Below are 22,651 nucleotides of genomic sequence, written 5' to 3'. Positions count from 1 at the left end.
GATTTGCAAATCTTTTCTCCCAGTTGGTGGGTTGTCTTTTCATTTTGATCCTGGTTTCCTTTGCCTTGCAGAAGCTCTTTAGTCTGATGCAGTCCCACTTGTTTACTTTTTCTTCTGTTTCCCTTTTCTGAGTAGACCTGGTATTCGAAAGGTCCTTTTAAGACCAGTTTCAAAGAGTATACTGCCTGTGTTTTTTTCTAGGAGTTTTATGGTTTCAGGTCTTACCTTCAAGTCTTGGATCCATTTTGAGTCTGTTTTTGTGTATGGTGAAAGATGATGGTCTGCTTTCATTCTTCTGCATGTGGCTGTTCAGTTTTCCCAGCACCATTTGTTGAAGAGACTTTCCTTTCTCCAAGGTATGTTCTTGGCACCTTTGTTGAAGAATAGCTGTCCGTAGATGTGGGGTTTTATTTCTGGGCTTTCAGTTCTGTTCCACTGAGCCATGTACTGTTTTGTACCAGTACCATGTCGTTTTAATCACTATGGCCTTGTAATGTATTTTGAAGTCTGGAATTGTGATGCCTCCAGCTTTATTCTTTTTTTTTCTCAGAATTGCTTTAGCAATTTGGGGTCTTTCGTTCCTCCATATGAATTTGAGGATTCTTTGATCTGTTTCCGTGATGAATGTCATTGGGATTTGGATTGGGATGGTGTTGACTCTGTAGATTGCTTTAGGTAGAATGGACGTTTTAACTATGTTTATTCTTCCAATCCATGTACATGGGATGTCTTTCCATCTCTTTATGTCGTCATCCATTTCTTTCAGAAAAGCCTTGTAATTTTCGTTGTGTAAGTCTTTCACATCCTTAGTTGAATTCACCCTGAGGTATTTTATTCTTTTTGTTGCGGTTGTGAATGGTATTGTGTTCTTGAGTTCTTATTCTGTTAGTTTGTTATTAGAGCATAGAAATGCTACTGGGGCAAGCCCCGTGACCGAGTGGTTAAGTTTGCGTGCTCTGCCGTGGCGGCCCAGGGTTCAGATCCTGGGCGTGGATATGGCACTGCTCGCTAGGTCACGTTGAGGTGGTGTCCCACATGCCACAACTAGAGGGACCCACAAGTAAGATATACAACTATGTATGGGGGGTGGTTTGGGGGGATAAAGCAGATAAAAAAAAAATTGGCAACAGTTGTTAGCTCAGGTGCCAATCTTTAAAAAAAAAAAAAAAGAAAAAAAAAGAAATGCTATTGATTTTCTACCCTGCAACTTCGCTGTTTGTTGATTACTTCTAAAAGGTTTCCAGTGGATTCTTTGGGGTTTTCTATATATAAGATCATGTCGTCTGCAAACAGCAAGAGTTTCACTTCTTCCCTCCCTATTTGGATTCCTTTTATTCCTTTTTCTTGCCTAATTGCTCTGGCCAAAACCTCCAGTACTATGTTGAATAAGAGTGGTGATAGAGGGCATCCTTGTCTCGTTCCTGTCTTCAGGGGGATGGCACTCAGTCTTTGCTCATTGAGTATGATGTTGGCTATGGGTTTGTCATATATGGCCTTTATTATGTTGAGGTAGTTCCCTTCTATCCCCATTTTGTTCAGGGTTTTTATCATAAATGGCTGTTGCATCTTGTGAAATGCTTTCTCTGCATCTATTGAGATGATCATGTGGTTTTTATTCCTCAGTTTGTTGATGTGGTGTATCACATTGATTGATTTGTGGATGTTGAACCATCCCTGTGTCCCTGGTATGAATCCCACTTGGTCATGATGTATGATCCTTTTGATGAATTGCTGTATTCGGGTTGCCAAAATTTTGTTGAGAATTTTTGCATCTATGTTCATCAGCGATATTGGCTTGTGGTTCTCCTTTTTCGTGCTGTCCTTGTCAGGCTTTGGTATCAGCATGATGTTGGCCTCCTAGAATGTGTTAGGAAGTGTTCCATCCTCCCTAATTTTTTGGAATAGCTTGAAAAGCATAGGTATTAAATCCTGTCTGAAAGTTTGGTAGAATTCCCCAGGCATTCCATCTGGTCCTGGGGTTTTAGTCTTCGGGATGCTGTTGATTGCTGTTTCAGTCTCTTTCCTTGTGATTGGTCTGTTCAAATTGTCTGCTTCTTGTTGACTAAGCTACGGGAGATTGTAGGAGTCCAAGAATTTATCCATTTCCTCTAGGTTATCCATTTTGCTGGCATAGAGTTTTTCGTAGTATTCTCTTATAATTCGTTGTATTTCTGCATAGTCTTTTGTTATTTCTCCTCTTTCATTTCTGATTTTGTTTATTTGAGCTTTCTCTCTGTTTTTCTTTGTAAATCTGTCTAGGGTTTTGTCAGTTTTATTTATCTTCTCAAAGACACAGCTCTTTGTTTCATTGATCCTTTCTACTGCCTGTTTTGTTTGAATAGTATTTATTTCTGCTCTGATTTTTATTATTTCTCTCCTTATGCTGACTTTAGGCTTTGTTTGTTCTTCTTTCTCCAATTCAGTTAGGTGTAGTTTAAGATTGCTGATTTGGGATTTTTCTTGTTTGTTAAGATGTGCCTGTATTGCAATGAATTTTCCTCTTAATACAGCTTTTGCTGTTTTCTGTATGCGTTGGTATGGCATGTTATCATTTTCATTTGTCTCCAGGTATTTTTTGATTTCTTCTTTAATTTCTAGAATGATCCATTGCTTGCTCAATAGCATATTGTTTAGTCTCCATATCCGTGTGCCTTTCTCAGCTTTTTTCTTGTAATTAATTTCTAGCTTTATAGCATTATAATCAGAGAAGATGCTTGTTATTATTTCAATTTTTTAAAATTTATAGATGCTTGCCTTGTTTCCCAACATATGGTCTATCCTTGAGAATGTTCCATGCACGCTTGAGAAGGTGTATTCTGCTGTTTTGGGTGGAGTGTTCTATATATGTCTATTAAGTCCAACTGTTTTAGCTTTTCATTCAGCTCCACTGTTTCTTTGTTGATTTTCTGTCTGGATGATCTATCCATTGATGTGAGTGGGGTGTTGAGGTCCCCTACTATTATTGTGTTATTTTTGATACCTTCTTTTAGGTTTGTTAATAGTTGCTTTATGAACTTTGGTGCTCCTGTGTTGGGTGCATTGATATTTATAAGCGTTATTTCTTCTTGATGAAGTGTCCCTTTGATCATTATATATTGTCCCTCTGTGTCGCTCTTTACCTGCCTTATGTTGAACTCTGTTTTGTGTGATATACGTATTGTGACACCTGCTTTCTTTTGTTTGCTATTAGCTTGGAGTATTGTCTTCCACCCCTTCACTCTGAGCCTGTGTTTGTCCTTGGAGCTGAGGTGTGTTTCCTGGGGGCAACAGATTGTTGGATCTTTTTCTTTAATCCGTCTTACCACTCTGTGCCTTTTTATTGCAGCGTCCAATCCGTTTACATTGAGGGTGAGTATTGATGCATGAGGGCTTAATGCTGTCATTCTGTTCTTGGGTTTCTGGTTTTCCTCTGTTTCCTTTGTTTCTCGTCCTGTGTGTTTTAGCCTACCCATTGACTTCTGCAATTTCTTATGCTGGGTTTCTTAGATTTTTCCTTATCTATGTTTTGTGTCCCTGTTGTGTTTTTTAGTTTAGTGGCTACCCTGAGTTTGTATTCAGAGTCTCGTGTATAACATAGTCCATTTTCTGGTGATCTCTTATTTACTTAGCCTAGACTGTTTCAGTCCCTTTCACCCTCCCCTCCTAAATTATTGTTTTCATCTCTTATTCCAACTTGTCTTGTGAGTTTGTGGTTAGAGTGATAAGACTGTCTTTGCTTTGGTGATTTCCTTCCCTTTGTCCTAATGCTGTAGTTGAATATTTGCTACCCTATCCCGATTCTGTGTATTTGTCTCCCTATTCTGTGTTTTGTGAACCATTTCTCACTTTTTCCTTTTTTCAGGTATGAGAGCCTTCTTGAGGATTTCTTGTAGGGGTGGTCTTGTGACAACGAAGTCCCTTAGCTTTTGTTTGTCTGGAAAAGATTTAATTTCTCCCTCGTATCTGAAGGATATTTTGGCTGGATAGAGTATTCTTGGCTGAAGATTTTTATCCTTTAAAGTTTTGAATATGTCACTCCAATCTCTCCTAGTTTGTAAGGCTTCTGTGGAGAAATCCCCTGAAAGTCTCATAGGGGTTCCTTTGTAGGTTACATTCTTCTGCCTTGCTGCCCTGAGTATTCTTTCTTTGTCATTCATTTATGCCATTTTTACTACTATATGCATTGGAGTAGGTCTTTTTACATTGACAAATCCAGGAGATCTGAAAGCTTCCTCCACACACATTTCTTTCTCAATCCCTAGATTTGGGAAGTTCTCTTGCCTTATTTCGTTGAGCATACTTTCTGCTTCATTTTCCTTTTCCACGCCCTCAGGAGTACCGATGATTCTTAAGTTGCATTTTTTCATTGAGTCAGCAATTTCTCGGAGATTTTCTTCAGTTCTTTAAATTTGTAGTTCTCTTTCTTCCTCTGTTTGGAGCCATTCAGCCTGTCTGTCTTCGATTATGCTGATTTACTCTTCTATGGTGTCTACACAGGTATTCAGGGAATCTGTATTCTGTTTTATTTGATCCATTGTATTTTTCATGTCTAGTATTTCTGATTGATTCTTCTTTATAATTTCAATGTCTTTTGTGAAGTAACTACAGAACTCGTTGACTCGTTTCTCTATATTTCCCTTTACCTCATTGAGCTTTTTGATGATAGCTATGCTGAACTCATCTTCAGTTAGTTTACCTATTTCCAAGTCCTCAGGATATGCTTCTGTATTTTTATTGTTTTCCTTGTGGACTGGAGCTTTTATAAATTGCTGGATGGTAGAGGAGCGGTTTTTGCCCATGATGCTGTTATTCGGTTGAAGTTACAGCCTGTCACCACTAGGTGCGAGTCGAGAGCTGTGCGTTCTGAGCCCTCCACCTTCAGCTGCAATGGCGGCATGCAGCATGGGTTGGGGGAGGAGGGGCACTTTCTCTTGGACACAGACCTAGATTCGGCCCAGGTCTTGCTCTCTGGTCTCCCAGGGCCCTGGCTTGATGGGTTCCCCGCATGCAGAAGCTTTCTTCCATTACCGTGTTTCTGCTGCACTGGTGGTGGGAGTCCTGGATGATCCCCAGATGCATGGCCCCTCCCCTGCTCCTTCCCACACCTGTGGCAGTGATCCCAGTCTGTAGGGGAGGGAGCGAAGTTCTCTCCTACCCCGTTCCAGCTCCTCTGAGGGCTGCTCCAGCCTCTCTGCCCTCCGTCGTTTGGCTCCTGTGGGTCTCTGACGATTTCTGTTTTTACGTATTTTTTTTTTTTTGGTTGGAAAGCAGTTGCTCTTTTTGGTTGTAATTTGGCGGGGAGAGAGTCCCGGGTGAGCTCACGCCATCATGTTGCTGATGTCACTCAACAGTTGCTTTATATACTTCGGTGCTCCTGTGTTGGGTGCATAAATATTTTTAAGAGTTATGTCTTCTTCGTGGATTGTCCCTTTTACCATTATATATTGCCCCTTCTCATCTGTGTTTACCTGTTTTATCTGAAAGTCTACTTTGTCTGATGTAAGTATGGCAACACCTGCTTTCTTTTGTTCTCCATTAGCTTGGAGGTAATCTTCCATCCCTTTACTCTGCCCGTTTGTCTTTGGAGCTGAGATGTCTTTTTTGGAGGCAGCATGTTGTTGGGTCTTGGTTTTTGATCCATCCTGCTACAGTGTCTTTTGATTGAAGAGTTCAGTCCATTTACATTTAGAGTGATTATTGATAAATGAGGGCTTAATGCTGCCATCTTATCACTCGTTTTCCGGTTCTTCTGCATTTCCTTTGTTTCTCATCCCGTGTATTTACAGACTACCAATTCAGTTAGGTAGTTTTTTATGATGGTTTTCATAGTTTTGTTCTAATTTATCATTTGTGTCTCTCTTCTAATTATTTATCGACTGATTACCATTGGGTTTGTATAAAAAGATCTTGTAGATGAAGTTCTCCACTTTCTGATATCCTCTAATTTCCTTAGACTAAGCTAATTCCATCCCCTTCTCTTCCCCTTCTAAGTTGTTATTGTCACACTTTATTCCATCTTCTGTTATGAGATTGTGGTTAAAGTGACGAGATTATATTTACTTGGGTATTTTCCTTCTGTTTATGTTAATATTATAATTAAGTATTTACTAACTTGTTCTGATAGAGAGCTGCAATTTTCTGATTTTGCCCACCTTTTTGTCTCCTTGCTTAGGGTTTTGTAGCCCCCTTCCTGTTTTTTTTTCCAGGTATGAAATTCTTGAGGATGTCTTATGGGAGAGGGTGTCTTATGACAATGAACTCCCTTAGCTTTTGTTTATCTGGGAAAGTTTTTATTTCTCCGTCATATCTGAAGGATATTTTCACTGGATAGAGTATTCTTGTCCGATAGTTTTTGTCTTTCAAAGATTTGACTCTATCTTTTCACTGTCTTCCAGCCTGTAAGGTTTCTGCTGAGACGTCCACTGGAAGCCTGATAGGGGTTCCTTTGTTAGTTATTTTCTTCTGCCTTGCTGACCTTAATATTTTTTCTTTGTCATTGACTTTTGCCAGATTTACTACCATGTGCCTGGGAGAAGGTATTTTTACATTGATAGAGTTTGGTGATGTCTTGGCTTCTGTCACATGTATTTCCAGCCTCTTCCCCAGATTTGGGAAGTTCTCAGCTGTTATTTCTTTCAACAAGATTTCTGCTCCATTTTCCCTCCTCCTGGAATATCTAGAATCCTCCTCTTGCATTTCCTAATTGAGTCAGATGCTTCTTGGAGAATTTCTTCATTTCTTTTTAGTCTTAGTTCTCTCTCTTCCTCCATCCCAAACATGTCTATATTCCTTTCCTCCAGACTGCTAATTCTGTCCTCCACAATATCAGCTCTTTTGTTTAGGGAGTCTAGATTTTTCTTTTTCTCATCCACTGTGTTTTTCATCTCCAACCTTTCTGGTTGGTTCTTCTTTATAGTTTCAATCTCTTTTGTAAAGAAGTTTCTGATTTCCTTGAACTGTGTTTCTGTATTTTCTTGTAACTTGTTGAGTCTTTTTATGATAGCTATTTGAATTCTGTGTCATTTATATTATAAATTTCTGTGGCTTCAGGGTTGATTTCTGGGTGCTTGTCATTTTCCTTCTGGTCTGGGGAGTTAATATTCTTTTCATATTGCTAGATGGCGTTGATTTATGCCTCCACATAGTGATAATATCTGATAGCAGCTCCCACCTGCTGCCACTGGGTAGAAGTCAGGAGCTGTGTATTCAGATCCCACCACAATCTATGGTTCCCTCACCCTGGCCGCCGCCTGCTCTTCTGTCTGTGTGTGCTCTGGCCGAGTGCTGAGCTGGTGTTGGGGGGAAGGATGCTTTCTTTTGCCTGCATGCTCCCTGGGGCTTTCTCTCTGGGCTCTTACTGTCTGCTCTCCTGGGGTTCCAGCTTGAGGGAGACACCCCCACAATAGCTTATTCACCCCTGTATGGGGCTCTCCCATGGGCCTTGAGGGAACTCTCAGACCCATGGTCTTCCTGCAGAGGGCTGCTCCCCTCCCTTCCTCTCAGAGCTGTGTGCAGTCTTGGGGTTGCTTTTGTTCAGGAGGAAGCGGGGATCCCCTTACCTCCTTCCACTGCCTTCAGGGGGTCCAGCACCTCACCTTCAGACGTATGGCTGTGTATGTCTGTCAGACTTCTTGTGTGTTGTGTGAATGTTCTCTTTTGTTGTATTAATGTGTTTTTAGTTGTTTTTTAGAGGGGGGAGTGTAAGGGGAGAGCTCACCCGCCATGATGCTGTCGTCACTCCCCTATTTAGTCTTTTATAAATACACAGTTTAAACAAATTGAGGAATGAAACAGTGTGACTGGAAACTCCCTTTTATTGTCTGAATATTGTTAGTTACGTAGTTCGATTTTCTAATTCCTATTGTAGAGCCTTGTGTGGACTAGAACTAGGGCTCTCAGTCTTTTCAAGAATGAAAGACCCATTTATTGTCAAATTTATTGGGCCACATAGTGAAATTCTCCTGTTAGTCTCTATTGATTGAAGAAATTACATAATGACTAAAAATCTCCAAAAAGTACTGTGAATTAAGTAGTACTTGTAAATGAAAACGTTTCTGCTCACTGCTTTGGATACTTTTTTAGTAATGCTGGCTGATGATCCCCGGGACTCATTTTGTGTGATGGTTCCAGATTCTAGGTGATCTTGGCCATGCCTGAGACAACTCAACAGTTCATTCACAAATGAGCAACCCTTTGAGAGCAGCATTGTGCAAGAAAAACATTGTTTCATGAATATCACTCGTGTTCTTTTTTTCTGTTTAACTTGTCACTTGACAAAAATTCAGGCCTACGGAAGTTACAAGAATAGTACAAAGAACTCCTGTATATCTTGCATCTAGTTTCTTCACATGTTAATGTTTTACCCCATTTGTGTTTACCTATTCTCTCTGTATCTCTCTGCATTTTTTTCCTCAACTTTTTGAGAGTAAGTTGCAAAGATGTCCCTTTACCTCTAATATCTTCCCTAAAAGCAAAAACTATTCAGTTTTTATATATCTTTAGTTTTCTGTAATCTGAAAAGCTCCTCAGTCTTTGTGTTCTTTCCTAACATTGACATTTTCAAGAATACTGCCAGTCATTTTGTAGAATGCCCCTCAATTGGGATTTGTTTTTTTGTGCTTAGAAATGTTACAGTAAAACGTATTTCTCTCAGTGCGTCATATCAGAAAGCACATGATGTCGATACATCCCATTACTAGTGATTTTAATTTGGTTAAGGTGGCACTTGCCAGTTACTTCCTTTTGATTAATATGTGTCTTGTGGGGATGTATGTTGAAGCTGTGTAATTATCAAGAACTGTGAAGGGTCTTGCAAGCTAACAAATTAGCCATGAATGCTGGTAGAAGATGGCAGACTTGGATCAGAGATAAAGGACTTTCTTACTCACAGTGGTAGCAATAGTCAGTGTGTCAGTGGTTCCCCAACTCAGTTCAGCTAACCTGGTCTTAGCTCTGCTGGGTTAGAAGTCCTGATTCCCTGGTTAGGGGTAGGGAATGCTTCTGCCAGGGTCTCCACTAGACTGGAAGTCATGACTGCCATTTGGCCACTTGGGCTCCTCATGCCAGTGGACAAGCAAGCAAAGAATGGACTGACTTTCCTGGTAGGGATTCCATAAAGATAATATTTTATTTAAAAATACATAGGCACACACTCCACTCCAGAATTCAGTAGTGGTACCATCACCAGGTGTCCTTTGTAGAATTCATTGGAGGAACCCCAGGCTTAGGAAACTCGAATCTTTTATACAGGACAGTAAGCCTGCCTGACATTTGCCCAAGAGGGACTCATTATCTTTATTACACTGGACATCAAACCTGCCCTTGATCAGGAAGAAGACACTATCTCTATCTTCTGAGGATGTTCAGTATACAAATATCCTTGAAAAGAGACTCCAGAACAAAGGCAGGCACTGTCCTTGTTTGTAAGACAGAGAAACATGAGAGACCGTGGTGAATTGTCTCCCAACAGTAATATCCTGTTATTCTTTAAACTTTCACCCACTAGTTTTTGCATCCTTTGGAGTAATTCTTGTTTATAATTATCTCGATCTTGATGATGATTGTTGCCAAATGGTGAATTTTTAATTCCATCATTCCTTTACATTTATTAATTGCTTTTCCCTCTTTCCTGACTTAGTTCTTGTGTCCCTTACTTTTGCTCCCTAGGATAAGTTTATTTGGGATAAATTCGGAAGTAAACTCCCTGAATATAGGCCTGCCTTTATGATTCTACATTTAAGGGAACTTTGGCTAGGTCACAAAACACTTCAAACTAAGCATGTCTAAAATTGAGTTCAAATTTTCCTCTCAATTCTCTGTGTTTTTTTTTTTTGAGGAGGAGTAGCCCCGAGCTAACATCTGCCGCCAATCCTCCTCTTTTTGCTGAGGAAGACTGGCCCTGAGCTAACATCCATGCCCATCTTCCTCTACTTTATATGTGGGATGCCTGCCACAGCATGGCCTATCAAGCAGTGCCATGTCCATACCCAGTATCTGAACCGGCGAACCCCAGGCCACCGAAGCAGAACGTGCGCACTTAACCACTGTGCCACCTGCTGGCCCGTTATTTTTTTTTAAACTGTTCTCATTTAGCTATCAGTTTTTCACACCAGAAACATGGTTGTGTCAGTTCCTTCCTTCCTTCACTCATGAAGTTCTGGAGCTCTCCCTCTAGCTATTGGTAATCAGTTCTCCCAGCTACATTCCCTTCTTACTGCCTTTGCTCGGGCTCTGATCCATGTTACTGGACTATTACAGTAGTCTCTCATCTGTATTTTCCATTATTGTTCCTTTCTAGTTTATCCTTCACAATTTTGCCTGAGTAATCTCTAAAATACAAATATGATTGTATTGATTTTCTGTTTAAAACCTTTCAGAGATGCTCCATTACCCATAGCTCCTTAGCGTGGAAGACGAGGTTCTTCATGGTCTATGCTCTTTCTTTTTAAGGTTGTCTTTCTTCTCAAGGATTGTGTTTCTCTCCTGCTGCCCTTTCCACTGGCAAGTTGTGTTCTAGTGTGGAGGTTGGCAGACTTTCTTAAAGGGCTAGATGGCAGATGGTTTAGGCTTTGCAAGCCCCATATGGTCTCTGTTGCATACTTAAAAAAAACCCTTTAAAAATGTAAAAACCATTCTTAGCTTGTGGACCATACAGAAATAGACTGGGTCAGATTTGGTCAGCTATAATTTGTAGGCTTCTTTTCTAGCCAAATAAAGCCAATATGTCGTATTTTTCATTACTCCCTGTGCTTGTATGTGCTGTTGGCTCGTACTGTGTGTTATAGTCTCTCCTACATAGCAGACTTCTTCCCTCCATCCTTCGAAATTTAGCTTGTAGGTTAACTTCTTACTGAATCCTCTTGTGCTCCTTCAAGTTGTACGTTAATTATCCCCTGTTCTTTGCTACCTGCATGCCTTGCACATCCGTATGTTACTGCCCTCATTGGTGGTGTAGTTATGTGTATACCTGTGTTTGCCTCTTGCTAGAAGGAGCTCATTGATGAAAAAACATGTTTTGTTTATCGCTAAATCTTCCTGCTCCTAAATATCTTTACTTGATTTGAATTGAAAGAAATTTTTTTTTTTTTTGGAGGAACATTAGCCCTGCTAACTGCTGCCAATCTTCCTCTCTTTGCTGAGGAAGACTGGCCCTGAGCTAACATCTGTGCCCATCTTCTTCTACTTTATATGTGGGACGCCTGCCACAGCATGGCTTTGCCAAGCGGTGCCATGTCCACACCTGGGATCCAAACTGGTGAACCCCAGGCCGCCACAGTGGAACGTGCACACTTAACTGCTGTGCCCCTGGGCCGGGCCCTGAAAGAAAATTTTTAAAATTAAAAGAAAAATGGGATGAAATACGGTATGGCTAATTGAATAAGCTAATAAACATATCTAAAATGGTTTTTTTTTATCTTTTAAGAATACAGTTAATTAAAGAAGTTATTCTGTGGTCTAGTAGATTTTGTTCCCCTCTTCACTTAAAAATTAATATAAGTTTAGGCTATGAAAGTGTAGATAGTGGTAATAGACTCAGTTCCTACGCAGCTGCCGTCCCGGGTGCAACAGGAATCCATTCATATAGTTGAAGTCCCTCCTTTTTTCCTTTCTTTCCAGCATGTTTATCATTTCTATGAATATTTTTATACTTTTGCCACATACTTAATGTATCAAGAATACAATATAGGTTTGTCTGTTTACTTCATAATGAATGACACGTGCTCTTCTGCAAACTTGCTTTTCGTTCCACATTTCTGTTTTGGGATTTATCCATGTTGATATGTGTAATTTCAGTTAATTCATTTTGCTACACTTCATTAATTGTACCATGCATAGTTTCTCCGACATTTTAAGATCTTTGAAATTGTGATGCATCTTAAAATCAGTGATATTTTACCCTTATAATTGGTGTTTTTTCTTGGTACGTAAATGTGATGATTGTGGTATAGGCCACACTTGTCTTGTGTGTGTTGTATTGTGTGCAAAGCCGCCCTTTCTCATTTCTGTTTCTGACAGTTACTTAAGAATTTTGTTACTGCGCACACTGCAGCATGAACACTGTTGGACCTGTTTTCCTTAGTTGTACAGGAGCGTTTCTCTGGGCGTGACATCTGCCGGGAGAAGAAATGCTGGGTGACGTACTGTGCACTTTCAGGTGCCCTCCACGGGGGTCCTGCTTTTACCCCACTCTGGGGAGTCTCTGTTCCCTGCTCCTCCTCAGGGCTGTGTGTTGTCCTACTGTTGTCAGTCTGATGGGTATAAAATGGCACCTTACTCTAGTTTTAATTAGCATTTTCCTTATTACTAGTGAGGTTGGGAATTTTTTAATGAGTTTTTTGGGTTGTATTTCCTTTTCTGTGAATTGCCCTTTTATATCTTTTACCCATTTTTCTACTGATTTTTGCCAAACACAGTATAATTTCTTTAGATGTTTGTCAGTTGTGTGTTGCCAATATCTTCTCCATATCTCTGACTTAATCTTTATTTCTAATAGTATTTGATAAATGAATACAAACTTAAATTTTAATAAAGTCAAATTTTCTAATCTTTTATAGTTTGTGCTTTTTGTATCTTGTTTTTCAGAGGTTTATGATTTGTTAAAAATGTAACAATTTTAAACCAAGAAAAGAAGGATGAAAAAATGTAGATCTGTGTAGGCTTCGTGTTATGAGACATTTACAGATTCGTTTGTTTTTTTTTAGTCTTTGGAATGGAAAGGTGGAAATAGCTATAATTAGTGAAGATGTTTTTGCCTCTTTTGTATTTATCCTCTTGAAGGAAATGCTAGCACTTCAGTTGGAGAATAATGAGAACATGTGGGTGTGGAATTGTTTAAACGTGATGAGGGAAAGGTACAGCATTGTAAACTTTTCAGGATAAATTCACACGTGGTCAATATGTGATACAAATTTGGGAAATCACTCACTGGAGACAGTTTTTAAAAAAATAAGGTGGTGAAGATCTGTCTTTTTGGACGGGGTAGGGCGAGGTGTAGCCACACCGAGGTGGAGCAGGTAGTCCCTGTTCTGTCCGTGGGACGTGTGAAGGAGCTGCAGACTGCTCCACCTGTGTAGTGTGTACATTAAACAAGAATGCAGGAGTGAGTAAATTTTGGGTAACTTAACTTGATTATTTAAAAAATAGTACCTGAAAATTTGAATTTACAAATGAAGACAATTTGTAAAAAGTTTTCCATTGGATTAAATTAATTAAAGTTCTTTCATTTCTTCTGTAAAATACGGTCTGTTTCCTTGACGTTGTCAGGAAAACCACTGATAGGTTCCTATGTATTTTTTTGTCACATGTTAGAGTCTGGGTACTAATGAAGGAACCTACACTTTGTTTTCTTTTCCCCCAAGTGACTGAATCCTTAAACTTCAAACTTATAACTCTGAGAACTAGGCTAACCATCTGTTGTCAGATGTAATATAGTAAAGGTAGAATTAAAATAATGTTAAGATATTATTTGATAATATTCACAGTGAATGGAGCTATAAGCCATTAAAAAAAGTGAACTTGACATAACATTCATAGATTATTAACTCATTTATAATTTGAAAAATAATTTGAAAATTAGGTCAGTTAGCAGAAGTTTAAGCTTCAACCCAAATAGTACAGTTTTTGGCAAAAGGTTTCCATCTGTGGTATCACCATACTTATTTCAGGGGCTGCTATACGATTTTTTAAAAGCACATACAACAAGTTAATATTAATTTAATTAAAACATTATGTTTATAAGATAATGCAAAATAAAATGGTCAAAGTGGCATTACAATAACAAGTAGCTAATTCATGGCTTTCATCAATCTCTGTGTAATTAAAGTAGTAGTGTGATGTGTGTTTTTAACGTTCTTCTCTGCATTCTGATACCTTAGTTTTCAGAGTTTTTTTTTTTTTTTAAAGATTTTATTTTTCCTTTTTCTCCCAAAGCCCCCCAGTACATAGTTGTGTAACTTTAGTTGTAGGTCCCTCTAGTAGTGGCGTGTGGAATGCCACCTCAGCGTGGCCTGAGGAACAGTGCCGTGTCGGTGCCCAGGATTCGAACCAGTGAAACCCTGGGCCACCAAAGCAGAGCACACGAACTTAACGACTCGGCCCCGGGGCCGGCCCCAGCTTTCGGTTTTAAAGCTCTTAAGAAAAACGTTCTTTTACCCTCTGTAAAATGTTGACTAATTTTCAATATTTGAACAACAGTTGAAACAGAAATGAAGTTCTCATATTGGTTGTTATGTGGTGTCCAGTTACAAATAATCATAAAAACGATTCCGAATCAGACTTTATTGATGTCTTAATATTCTTTGTGCCTGAAAATATTCATATGTCTGAAAATATTTTAAAAGTGGAAAAGGTGTAACTTTCTTTCTAAGTATATTCATGAAAGCAAAATCTTTAACTCTATGGATATACCAAGCTGAAATAATCTATAATTTACATGAAACTAGATTATAGACAATATTGTTACCTTGAAGACTTTGTTATATCTCCTGTGATCTCTTTCTCAGACCTTGTGAAACCAGATGTAATCTTTTGTACAAAAATTAGAGTTGTGATAAAGCTGATGTTTGCAATATACTATAAAAAATAAGTTTGAAAAGATGTGAGGCTATAGAATAGCTTGAAGCTTTATTCATTTAACTCTGCTAGACTTTGTGAGGAATGCAGAAGTCATTTAACAACAGCATAGTTTCCCTTTGGCCACTACTTAGGTGAGGTGGGTTGATCCTGTTGTCTTCAAAAAGGTATTCTGCCGTGTGGAAAGTCATAATAGTGATGCGCAAGGCTCCTTTCTTGAAATGAGTGAGTTAGTTACTCGTTTGCACATAAAAATGGTTTGGTGAAGACCACCCTCCCTAACGTGCTTTTACTCTGGACGCAGTTTTCTGTTGAGTACTGTCTCCCCTACGGTGGTTCCCTTCTCCGTTCGTCACACCTGAGATGTGTCAGGACAAGGACTGAGAGCCACTGTATTCAGATGGAGAATTTTGGATTCTTTTGCTGCTAAGCCTTTTTAAAAATACCTTTTGTGTTACATAAGAGAAGTGTTGAGTTTGAATCTGTTTTACTAGAAGGAGAAGAGCTAGAATTTAGCAAAGAATATTGGGAGCTAGTGTGGTGAGAGATAATCGGAGAGAGATGGTCGGTCAGAGGGAGAGACACATAGTATTTTGAGGACAGGATGTGAAGTATTGTGCTGTTAGGAGCAGGTCGGAGCTCGGGCTTTCACTGAGATGAGGGAGGGAAAGAGAGGGCTCTGAGAGACGACTGGATCCAGGTAAAGACCAGAGGAGGGTGGCTCGAGGAGCACCTGCTCTTGTGTTTGTGTCACGGTGTTGGTGTGCTCACTGACTTTCACGTGGTACGTTTCAGTCCTTTGTGTCCCTGGTGCTGATTACAGCATGCCGAAAGACAATGAGAGTCTATGATGTATATTTGTGTAATTTAACTTAAAAACGCATCATTCATCAGTGAGCTTACGTTTGACACAGGACAGTACTAAATTAGCGTTACTGTCTTACATGGGACGGTCCTCCAGCCCTGTTAGCTTTGAGGCTGTCCGCTTAAGGGTGCATTGGTACATTTCACCTGGTACAGCCGTCTTAACTGTTTTCATTTCCTATTCCATTCTGTCTCTCCCTTTAAAGAGTGATAGAAAGTTCATTTTTGAAAGTGAGCTGCATTTGTGTCTACTTGTTTTCATATATCCTGAAAACAGAGTTGATAGGTGTGTTCAGAAAAGAAATCTGAACGCAGGGTTGTTTGTCAGCAGAATCCAAGGTTTGCTTTGGTCTAATGTAGCTGTTTGCTTACTTCCAGTTGAATGAAAATATTCCTGAAGGTAATTTTCATTGAGGTAACTTTTTTTGTTTGTTATATTGCTAGTTTTTTTTTTTTAATTGTAGAATTTTGGCTACAAATTTAATGTTTTGGTCTTTTATCCCTGTTTATAATGAGGTAATCTTTTAGTGCCTTGCGCTTCTCTTTAGGTAAAAACAATCTCTTCTATGTTTTTAAAAGGCTTTTGTTTTACTTGTAATTTTCATGTATTCTTCTAGATCTTTAGAAGTCTTAATGCTGATCACGTTTTCATATTTGTATCTTAATTTAAACTTGATGCTTTTAGTAATTTAATAATTTCTGTATTGTCCTGTGACAGTCTGAAAGAACTGGGGCTTATTCAGTCATCATTTGGGAAAGCTCAGCTATATATGGGTTTCTGTAGAACTTAGTCTTAAGTGTAGGATTTAATATTTATCAGTAACGCAAATGAAAAAAAAGGAAGTTTGCTTGTTATAGCTACTGATGACATCAAGGTCTAGGTGTTAGTGCAACCAGTATTGATAAAGAAAGAATTAGACTTAAAAATGGAAATTTGAAAACCACAATGAGATACCACTTCGCACCTGTTAGGATGGATATTATAAAAAAGGAGAACAAAGAAAATGAGTGTTGGTGAGGATGTGAAGAAATTGGAACCCCTGTGCGCTCCTGGTTGGAATAGTAACAGCATAGCTACTATGGAAAACAATAGAATGATTCCTCAAATTAAAAATAGAATTACCATATAATCCAGTTATTCCGCTTCTGGGTATATACACAAAAGAATTGAAAGCAGGATCTTAAAGAGATATTTGTACATCTCTGTTCACAGCAGCATTATTCACAACAGTCAGAAAGTGGAAGCCACCCACATATCTTTCAATGGCTGAATGGATAAACAAAATATGGCATATACATACAATGGAATATCACTTAGCCTTAAAAAGGAAGGAAATTCTGACATGTGCTGCAACATGGATGAACCTTGGAGACATTATGCTAAGTGAAGTAAGCCAGTCACAAAAGAACAGATATTGTATAATTTCACTTATATGAGGTGCCTAGAGTAGTTAAATTCATAGAGTGAGTGTAGAATGGGGCTGCCAGGGGCTGGGGGAGAGGACAATAGACAGTTGTTTATATGGTTAGGAGTGGTCAGACTCATGCTTGTAATTGTCAATATTTGTTATGTTGCTGTTTTGGTAGTTGTGAAAGGTTGTGAAGAATTTGGATAGAATTCAGATGGGTCTTAAAGTTTTTTAGAGGATTGGAAAAATAAGGCCTATTAATCAAAGTTAATGTGCCTGAGAGCATTACGCTTGGGGAACTGAAGCTTACTGGTTGCTCTGACAAATCTTCCTTGTCCTCCGAGTGATGTTTAGTAGGTGGCCCAGCCACAAAGGGGTGGTATTCCAGAGCTTGATAAGAACCAACGGCAAAGTCATGAATAATACAGCTGCAAAGGTAGAACATAGTATGTACTGCAGTGAGAAATAGTAGGAAACAGTGTTGCACCGAGTCGAGGTTGGGACTCCATGGACTTCAGCAGCTCCTGGAAATGCTGTCCTCTATAAAGTCCATAAACACTGAGTAGAAGTCACCCTGTCGGGTCATGAGTTTATCTGATGGAGGTGGGAGAAGGGAAAGACTTAAGACCTGGATATGGCAGGGAGTCACAGTGGTCAAGCTGACTGGTGACTTAGAGTTCCTTCTTTGTGGTCTGTTACACCTATCTGCCCTCACCCCTTTCTCCTCGGGTGCCGTGTGGATTAAGTGACATTCCTGTTCCTGTTTATGTTTTAAAGTCCCCTTTGAGATTGGTCCCACAGAGCACAGTGGTTGGTGAGGGTACTCCCTTTTTCTGAGCATCCTTTAGTTGACTCTGGTTTGGGCCCTTGGGTTAATTGTTTGCCTTCTAGCTTGGCATGTTGGGAAAGAAAAGGTAGGAGTAGCAGGACTCAGAAAATGAAGTAGTTTCTCCACTCTCTCTAGGTTGTTTATCTGGATCTCAGCTGTTGTCCACGTGACACCTTAATTTAACATGGCGTGGATTGGTTTTGAGTGGTGTGCATTATCTTCCCTAGGACTTCATCCTGATTTCTCAGACTTGAGTGCCCTGAATTGGTAGGACTTGAATTTGCCCAGGATTTTGTCCAGATTGGATAGTTGGTGTCAGAGGTTAGCTTGACTCTACATGGCCTTGGGAGCTGGTACATATACAGATGCCTGGACTTTAGCACAGACCTGCTGCATCAGACTCTTCCTGGGTGGAGTTCAAATGTATGTTTATTTATTTAACTTTTTATTAAGGAAAAATATAAACATATTCAAAAGTAGACAAGATAGTATAATTAACTCCTTTTTACTCACTGTCAAACTCTTATAATGAACAATTTATGGCTAATCTCGTTTTATCCATATCCCCGTCCACTCTCTCTCTGTATTATTTTGAAGCAAATCCTAGAAATATTATTTCACCTCTAAATACGAAAATTATATATATATATATATATAAATGTATATTTTTTTGGTTTAAAGATCTAATTGGCTTTATTCAATGATTCAGGAATCGGGCAGCATCCCATCTAGTAAGTAGAAAGGACCGCCCAGAACGTATCTATCTTAATAGGTTCCCAAATGGTTCAGAAAGTTTTTTTGAACAGGTAATTACATGATAAAAATTAATGTGGTAAAAATGATGTACAGGGAAAAGCATGTCTTTCTCATTGCCTCCAGTATTCTTGTTACTCTCCTCTAAGGCAAAGAATGTCTTTGTGTATGTACAGATATCCAGTGTACATGCAAATATATACATACATAATTCTCCCTTCTTTATCAAACACACATGGTAGTAACTTACAAAGTACACATTTTTCTGAATCTTGCTTTTTACATGTAACAATATTATCTTGGGCATGAGGCCATTACAGGGTAAGTAGATGGTTTTGGTTTTCTTAAAGCCTATATATAGTTGGTCTTTGTATGGAGGTGTATTTACCCCATGTCTTTTGGATGGTGTTGAGGTTATTTCCAGCACATGTGTGTTAGCACAGTGCTGCGTGGATCTTGCACTGGAGCTGATTGCCTGGTTCCAGGTCAGAGAACATCCCCGCTGGCAGTTTTGTGAGATATTGCCGCGTTTCCTCCTCACCATCTGTGTATGGTGTGCGGGGTTCTCCAGGCTCACCAGTTCCATTTTTTTTTTTTTCACTTTTTATTAAGATTATGATCGTTTACAATCTTGTGAAATTTCAGTTGTACATTATTGTCAGTCATGTCGTAGGTGCACCACTTTACCCTTTGTGCCCTCCCCACCAGTTCCATTTTTAAAATGCTCTTCATGTCTATGTTAATACTTTTCTTTAAGTCCACTAGTATATTTATAATAGCTGTTTTAGAAATTCTTATGTGAGTTTCATCATTTCTGAGTCTGTTTCTGTGGGTCTGGGTCACAGAAGTGGTTTGAATTTTGGAGAATCGTGCTAATGTTAAATTGTTGGAGATAAGATTGGGGAGCATCACAAACAGTATTAAGTGACTTAGTGGTGAGTTTGATGTGTTTAGAAGGAATCTTCAGTGTGGGTTTGCCTCCTTAAAAGGATGATAAATTGGTGGAGTGGAGTTTTGAAACCTCCTGAGTAAAGGTGATGCCAAGAAGATTTTAAGAAAATGGATGAAATGGTTTGGAATGGCAGGATTTCAATTTACAATTTTCTGTTACACAATGGACATCAAATCTCAATTTGTCTAATGAGGTTTTGTAGCTGCTTTCTTACCAAAGCCAAGTCACTTTAGGAATGTGGCAGTCGTTAACAAGAAGCGTTTAGGAAGTTGAAGGAGGCATTAAAGTTATGCCTTTTATCTGAAGGGCAGTGTATTTTCCTGTTCCTGTTCCTATACCCTAGCTCTGTGACCTTGGGCCAGTTACCTAGTCCTTCTGAGCTTTAGTTTTCTTAACAGCAAATTGGGAAGATAGTAATATGACTAAATGAAAGATTCCAAATGAAGCGTTCATTAAACCGTTGCACCGTGAGTGCTTAGTAGGTGGTAGGTCTTATTATTTTAAATGTTATGTATTATATAGCGTGATGCAAATTTGTTGTTTTTGAGTCAAAGAATTGATGTTTGGTGATTTATTAAAATAGTAGAAGAGTTGCCTGGTTAATACAATACAGATTTTTACATTATGGAGAACAGAAATATTTTGAAGTTAATTCAGTCACCTAACATTATTTAAAGAACAACAACTCTGTATCCTGGCATCTTGTTTCATATCTAGTGTGAAAGCTGGATGCATACGCTGACAGTTGCAGTGTAGTGTAACATCGTGAATGCTCATTAGAAAAATACAGAGGCTCCTGTGAGAGCACTGAATGCCCAGCCCTGCCTGGGGGGAGTGGTGAGTGGGTGTGTCCCAGGAAAGGCTTCCCCAGAAGGTAGCGCATCGCTCTGACCTGGATGTAAAGGCTGTGCAGGAGGACGTTGTGCAGGGACCTGTGTCTGGCTTATATACTTATTTTTGCAATTGAGTTTTTTTTCTGAGGCAATTCTTGGCTTTAGATTTAAGGAACATGAGTATATTTATGTAGTACTGTATTTTCTTTCGTTGTCGTTGGTTCATAAATGATGGTTTGGTGGTAGAATGCTTTACTTATGCCAAACGAATGCAGTTTCAGGATCTGTATTTATTCCTTTCGGGGAAAAATGATTGGTACAATTTCGAGGGCATGTCTTGGCCATTGTAGCTGCTCCGTAAATATTTATTGATTAAATGAATGAACTCAGTTCTTATTCCCAGCCTTTTACGCAACACTCAAAATAACTGAAACACTAATTAACTAGAACAGAGATATTGAAAATGCTTTTCTTCTCCAAGAGAAAAAAATCTTAATGAAATTTAATTATTTTTAGAAATTACGGATTTGACCCTTAAAAGTTTTCCTCCTGAGATGTAGTTGATATGTTCCATTTTTTCTTTTTCTTTCACAGGTATGGCCTCACAAGTCTTGGTCTACCCCCCGTATGTTTATCAAACTCAGTCAAGTGCCTTTTGTAGTGTGAAGAAACTCAAAGTAGAGCCAAGCAGTTGTGTATTCCAGGAAAGAAACTATCCACGGACCTATCTGAATGGTGGAAACGTTGGAAATTCTCATCCTCCCACGAAGGGTAGTGCTTTTCAGACAAAGATCCCATTTAACAGACCTCGAGGACACCACTTTTCGTTGCAGACAAGTGCTGTTGTTTTAAAAAACACCACAGGTGCTACCAAGGTCCTAGCAGCTCCGGCGCAGCGAGCTCCCGTGGAGGCACTTCCCGCTGGGGCGTGGCAGCACAGGCTCGGCTTCCTGGAAGGCCCCCCGAGATGTGGATTGAAGCGCAAGAGTGAGGAGCTGGATCACCACGGCAGCGCGATGCAGATTGTTGACGAGCTGTCCGTACTTCCTGCAATGTTGCAGACCAGCATGGGAAATCCAGTGACACTTGTGACAGCCACTACGGGAACAAAGCCAAATTGCACCAGTGGAGAGGGCGACTACCAGTTAGTGCAGCATGAAGTCTTGTGCTCCCTGAAAAATACTTACGAAGTCCTCGATTTTCTGGGTCGAGGCACTTTTGGCCAGGTAGTCAAATGCTGGAAAAGAGGGACAAATGAAATTGTAGCAATCAAAATTTTGAAGAATCACCCTTCTTATGCACGTCAAGGTCAAATAGAAGTGAGCATATTAGCAAGGCTCAGTACTGAAAATGCCGATGAGTATAACTTTGTACGAGCTTACGAATGCTTTCAGCACCGGAACCATACCTGTTTAGTCTTTGAGATGCTGGAACAAAACTTGTATGACTTTCTGAAACAAAATAAGTTCAGTCCCCTGCCACTAAAAGTAATTCGACCCATTCTTCAACAAGTGGCCACTGCACTGAAAAAATTGAAAAGTCTTGGTTTAATCCATGCTGACCTCAAACCAGAGAATATTATGTTGGTGGATCCTGTTCGGCAGCCGTACAGAGTTAAAGTAATAGACTTTGGGTCAGCCAGCCACGTATCAAAGACTGTTTGTTCAACGTATCTGCAATCTCGATACTACAGGTAGGGGACAGCGACTTTTTGGGTTATTTAATAAATGAATTTCTGCTAAATGAAAAAATTTGGTGTGTATCTGTGGTGAAAAACACTGCTTCGGATAAATAATCAAGACAAGATCAACTTAGGTTTGAGGTTTTAAAAAGATTTTAAAAATTTAGACATGAAATCTGCCCAAACACAATAGAAATCTCTACTGCCAAGTTCCATGTCAAAGACTTGTGGTATTTTTGTTGTTAGTAGTCCTTAAGGAAGGATAGGTGATAATGATGATCAAACAGAAGGCTTTAAATGTTGGGAAAGGGTTTATAGTAATTTCTCTATATATCTTTGGGCATTTCAGCTCTCAAGAAAACTAGTTTATTAAAGACATAATCAGACGCAACTGAACATTTAGAAAAGTTAGATGTAAGAATTCAGAAAGTTATTCTGCGTAGTTATTTTAAGATTCAAACACACTGCACAGCTGCTACAAATGCCCAGGCCGCTTTTCATAACTGGTTTTGTGCTCTCTCTGCCTGTGTGCTGTAGGTAGCGCCGTTGCAGTGTTGGTGCTGTGGGTGAAATTTAAAGAAGAAAATAATTGCCATGTAAATATTGATAAAGTGCTGCAGTGTCATGATTAACAGTATCTTTTGAATGTATAAATATGTTTGAATTCATAGTTTAATAATTTGAGGAATTCTTTTCATTTCAGCCTAAGTGAATTTATGGTCTTGGTGGACTTGAGCCCCGTGAGCTGCCACACAGTGGGCGGATACGGGATCCGCCAGT

At 39.3% G+C, this 22,651-nt stretch overlaps 1 protein-coding gene across 4 annotated transcripts in view; it reads left to right on the top strand.

The window, feature by feature from the left end:
* The window catches only part of HIPK3 (homeodomain interacting protein kinase 3), a 100,454-nt gene that overhangs the window by 16,676 nt on the left and 61,127 nt on the right, over positions 1-22,651 (top strand). For all 4 annotated transcript variants that reach the window (XM_070229193.1, XM_023653835.2, XM_070229194.1 and 1 more), the window contains exon 2: positions 20,785-21,883. In XM_070229193.1, coding sequence (XP_070085294.1) covers positions 20,785-21,883 — 1,099 coding nt within the window. The remainder of the gene's footprint in view (positions 1-20,784; positions 21,884-22,651) is intronic.

This window comes from Equus caballus, chromosome 12 (genome assembly GCF_041296265.1).
Source record: "Equus caballus isolate H_3958 breed thoroughbred chromosome 12, TB-T2T, whole genome shotgun sequence".
Lineage (NCBI taxonomy): Eukaryota > Metazoa > Chordata > Mammalia > Perissodactyla > Equidae > Equus > Equus caballus.
This window is presented reverse-complemented; position numbering and strand designations above follow the sequence as displayed.